Source organism: Quercus lobata, chromosome 10 (assembly GCF_001633185.2).
Source record: "Quercus lobata isolate SW786 chromosome 10, ValleyOak3.0 Primary Assembly, whole genome shotgun sequence".
In the NCBI taxonomy this organism is placed as follows: Eukaryota; Viridiplantae; Streptophyta; class Magnoliopsida; order Fagales; family Fagaceae; genus Quercus; species Quercus lobata.
Window position 1 is genome coordinate 53,915,203 of NC_044913.1, and position 5,208 is coordinate 53,920,410.

Here is a 5,208-nt window from a genome sequence, read left to right on the forward strand (position 1 = left end):
GAAGACCACAATAGAAAGTAAAGAGGAGAGAGAAAAAGAGAAGGGAGGGGGTGGGTACTATGTGGAGAAAAAAAAAAGATCAGAAGCAAGGCTTGTTTACTTTCTTGTAAACAAGTCTCAGAATACAGTTTTTCGAGATGATGGATTCGTTTGGGAACAATTTATTTAGTTGAAATTGAAAAATTTTGTTGAAAATGTTAAAAAATTAAAAAAAAGTTAAATGCTAGCTGAATTGTATAATAAGACTTATAAATAGTACCAAAAAGTGCAATAAGATCTATGAATAATAGAAAAAAGAAGCTAAAAATTCAAATAAGCTTCATCACATTCCAAACAAACTCCATATATCCAAAGATTCCAAACAAGCCCATATTTCCTCCAAAACAAGCTGCAGATCCCAGATTTTCATAATGACAGCAAAAAGAATGAATATCATAATTTTTTTTTTTTTTTTTCCATAATGAAAGCAAGAACAATGAAGTTCTTGTTGTTTTATATATATATATATTTAATTCATTATCATATTGGTAACAGAAATCCATCACATCCCTTAGTACAACACTAGAACATATCACTTGCCAAAGTTCTCAAATAAATTTGCAGCAATAATAGACTGCGTTGAACAGATATTTCTAAGTAAGTTACTCTAGAGGAACACACGTGTTTTTAAAAGTAGTACAAACTCTGAAAACACAATACTATAATCCACTTGTGGATATCACTTAAAAACATATTTTACGATACCAGGTAAATGGACATTCAGAAAGTACTCGTCCCATTTGATGCATTTTGGATCGAAGCAAAACAAATCTGCCTCTGCACTACTTTCTCTTAATGCCATTCGCAGCCTCTCTGTGTTCATGTCATCAAAGCTATATGCAAAAGTAGGCTTATATTAATATATATTGAAGAAGGAAAAAAATGGTTAACTTAGCAAATACAAGAACCAAAGTAAAAGCATACACATACATGCCCCCAAAAAACAAGTAAGGCTTGTACAGTTCCACCAATCGCATCACAAAGTTGATCTTTCTTCTGAGATTGATATACGTGCCCTGAAAATACTTGCAAAGCGCTACATTCACCACTTCTAGTCCCTGTAAAACAAGAAGAAGAAAAAATCAATTGAAATAAAGATAATATATAGCTAGCAGAAGGAACTGAGGGCATTTTGAGTTCAGAAGATGCATGGTGCTGAGAGAAATACCATAATGCTATGGTTGACAAAGGAAAATGAAGCAAGAACATTTGACATGGCAATCGATGATAGATAACATGCACCCCTCTTGGTCACACCCAGCTATTTTATTGAAAAATGATTGGACTATTACAATTACAAACTTCCTGTTTTTTATTATTATTATATTTTGCCTTTGTTGGATTCGCTGTTGAATTTTTTTTCTTGATATATTTTATAGCATAATTAATTGACTATTGTCTTTTTATGTGTCAAACTTCAGTAGGAAAATAGAAAAAAAATATATATAAATATATATATATATATATATATATTCTTTTTTATTCTATCAATATCTTTTAGGGGTTCAAAAGAACATATATATAATAAGAAAAAAAAAGGTAAATAAGAAGGAAAAATCAAAGATTAAAAAAAAAAATACAAAATATAATAGCATTACATTTCAAAAGTGATAAAATTTATTCCTCATGCAATTTTTTTTTTTTTTTTTAACAAAGGTTTCTCTATAAACAATTAAATTTAATTTACTAGAGTTTAAATGTTATAAATTTAGTTTTTTTTTTTTTTTTTATACCCACTAATAATTGTTAAATGTAATGTGTGTATTATAACTTTGTTCTACATGGATTCAAATCGGTGAGTATCACATATATCATACTGGGCAGCACCATTGATTATCACACTAATTTGTACCCAAAAAATAATGGACAAGTTAGTAATACACCTATGATCACTCATTTTTATTCACGAAGCATGCATATCATATAAATGTATTGGCCAAACTAAGAACAAACCTTCAGTAGAAGCAAATAACGAAGGGCCATGTATCTTTCGAAGCTGGCCATGTCGCCTAATACCAAAGCCTTGGTAACCTTGACAGGTTTTCCATCCTTATTAATCCATGGTGTTTGGGAGAAGTAACGATAGCCGTAGTCTTGAAGATCCAAGTTTCTCATAGGATTGCTTGCTGAAGAACCCACTTGGTAAATCACATCAGAAGGTTGATTTGCATGAGCTACCATTGCCACTATTATAGAATTCACCACAAAGTCTGCGGGTATCTGCATTTTTATTTACATTTCATTTAATAATAAACTAAATGATCAAATTCATCACATTTTTCTAACAATTTAAACTTTTAGAAAAAAATTCATCTAATTATAATATTCTTAACACTCTTGGTCACATATTCACCCAAAGTAATTAAACCAAGAGAGTCAATTTCATATCAGATGTCATTTCAATTTGGCCAAAGAAACAAAAATGTTTTGGTACTAGTTGATACCGGTGTATCATTTAGGGATTGCCTATATATGCGTGTGTGTGTGTGTGTGTTTGTATTTATTTATGTTAGTATGAATTTATTCATTTTTATAGTATTTATTAACATAAATTTTTAAATCCACATTTTATAAGCCTAAATATTAGCTTAAGTACATTAACTAATATATTAGATTAAATAACATATTTTTTATTAAAAAAATCACAAATTTAACATTTTTTAATTTTTTTTTATTGTACCGGCCGAACGGCAAACCGGTCAAAATACCTGAAATATGCCTAGTACAACCGCTACAAACCAGTGTAACCCGGTATTTTTTCCTATACATTTTAGAGGAGTACTAAAACCGATTTAATACCTAGTACAATATATTTCTTATGTACGGGCGATACCAGTACAATATTGACTTCCCTATGCTAAATATGTGAGATTTTTAACTTAATTATTAAATGAGATATGGTATCAAAGCTGATCTTGAGGTCAAACTCTATACCCATTCAACCTCATGTTTAAAATTATTATGGTCAATGATTAAATTCATAGCTTCTTAGCCATTTGAGCTTTTTGAACAATTAAAATTAATAATTTATTATGTATCATGTCAAATGATTTTGAGTTCCCAATTCAAAGCATGTCTCCACTTTATCTTTAACGCTTAAGAAATTATAATATGTAAATAAATAATAATTAATGAGTTATGATTGACTTAATCAACTCACCAAATCAAGGGCTGCCTGAAGATCACCAAGAAAGACAGTAAGTTTTCCCTTACCATAGCCAACTGCTAGACTGTCAATAGTCCTGTAACATCAAAATGTAATTACAAATTAAAATTGCAATATAATTCAAACTATACTTTCTCTCATTTTCTCCATAACCAAACAAGAAATTAATGCTATAGGAAAATAAAATGATAATAAATTATAATTGAGAACAAGGGTTAATTGCCATTGCACAAATGTAATTAAGAAAGATTTTGTTTTCTCACCTTATCCCTTCAACCCAACCGGGGAAAGGTTCTTTGAAAGTACTGGTAACAATGGTAGGACGTAAGATAACCACAGATTCATTTTCTTTTAGATGCCCTATAAGCATCTCTCCCATTGCTTTTGTGAATACATAAGTATTTGGCCATCCGTACATCCTTGCCCTGATAAAATATTTGGACAAAGGTAGGTAAGACTATTAGAATTCATTGCCCATAGTTGAATGCATTATTTGTTAGAAATATATATTTTTTTAATTCATTAATTTAACTCCAAGAAAGAATAATTTGGGTTTCAAGTCAATTCGAAATCACAAGAACATCAATTTATAAAAAAATTATTGTGTATTTCAGAAATATAGTAACAATCCCAATTTATGGAAAACATCAAAGTGTAGCAGTACTTTTGCTTTACTTTGCCTAAAAATAAAATAAATAATGATATATATATATATATATATATATATATTAGCCTCACAAGCATTTGGCTAAAATTTGAAGATCGATGTCATAGAACAAACCCAGCAGGTTTTGCTCTTCCCCACCCAACATGATCAGTTTAGGTCTTGATTGAGAACAAACTCAACTCAAACCGATTTGTTGACATTCATCATATCATCACACTGTAAATTTATTTTACCTAACAGTAACTTTTGTATTACTGAAGTTTGGATTTTTTTTTTTTTTTTTTGGGGATGAATCTGAAGTTTAGCCATCTATTGCAGCAACATTCAAAGGGATTGATATTCCTATAATTATTATGAGCACGTACGAGATAAAGACTGATGGATGGTGCTAAGCGATTAGGTAGATCATAAATGTTCCAATAAAAGAGCACCAAAACCACTCAGTCAAATCCAACACGACAAGGAAAACAATATTTAGGGTCTTTAAAACAGTGTCGTACCCCACTTTATTTATTGTGCTGCAAATGAATAATCCTTGAAAATGCTTTTTGAGTTTTAGTCGGTGATAATTAATTAAGTAGTTGCTACTGTGCGAGTGTCAACTATATATACACGCTCATTGAAAATGATCTGAAAATGTTGCTTCGTATTAAAGTAACATGACGAGAGGGCAAAAGTGTGACAGCCTAATACCAAAGCGTAAAGGTATCACATGGACCTCATAAAATCATATTCAATGCACCTATGACCAACACATAGCAATCGGTATTCAAAAACAAAAACAAAACAAAAAACAGACCTAGCAAGGTTTATTTTTTATTTGTTTTTTCAGTTAATTACAATATACTATTAATCTATGTAGCTACAGCTGGTACCCTTTTCTATCTGGATTTAAATGGATTTTTATTTTTCTTAAACTCACACTTGACCATGCTCATATTCGGGTCAACCTAATGATTTTTTTTTTCAGTTGTTTAAATAATTAAATAATATGTAAAGTGTTAAGCATGCAACATTTTAACAACAATAAAAAAAAAAAAATATTAATAAACAAATATATATGTATATATATATGAAAAATGTCCAACATCCATGACAATTAAATATCTTTAAATCACAAAAATTACCATTGTTAAAATATCAATGATAAGGGCATGGGTTTAATTATTTATATATATATATATATATATATATTGGCATAAGGGTTTGACTGTTTGAGACGATAAAATTGAAAAGTACAAACTGGTTCAAAGTTTATATTTTCTATTATAAAATATTCAGAATTAGTGTAAAGGTTTTTTTTTTTTTTTTTTTGAAACTAGGTTTTTTTTTTTTT

General features: G+C 29.5%; 1 protein-coding gene across 1 annotated transcript; it reads right to left on the reverse strand.

Moving 5' to 3' along the window:
- Positions 1-492: 492 nt before the first annotated feature.
- On the reverse strand, positions 493-3,654 carry LOC115964084 (fatty acyl-CoA reductase 3-like). Its single transcript, XM_031083397.1, has 5 exons — positions 3,469-3,654; positions 3,200-3,281; positions 1,993-2,259; positions 970-1,097; positions 493-872 (listed from the first exon to the last, which is right to left on the reverse strand). The coding sequence occupies exons 1-5, from the start codon at positions 3,621-3,623 to the stop codon at positions 719-721; spliced, it is 786 nt and encodes a 261-aa protein (XP_030939257.1). The 5' UTR covers positions 3,624-3,654; the 3' UTR covers positions 493-718.
- Positions 3,655-5,208: the final 1,554 nt, after the last annotated feature.

Bases quoted from the DNA above. Each gene is read 5' to 3' on its own strand.
- LOC115964084 (XM_031083397.1), bottom strand. From the start codon at position 3,623: ATGTACGGATGGCCAAATACTTATGTATTCACAAAAGCAATGGGAGAG. The intron at 3,282-3,468 runs GTGAGAAAACAA...TTGATGTTACAG, and splicing joins GGTTGGGTTGAAGGGATAAG to GACTATTGACAGTCTAGCAG. The intron at 2,260-3,199 runs GTGAGTTGATTA...ATAAAAATGCAG, and splicing joins TTCAGGCAGCCCTTGATTTG to ATACCCGCAGACTTTGTGGT.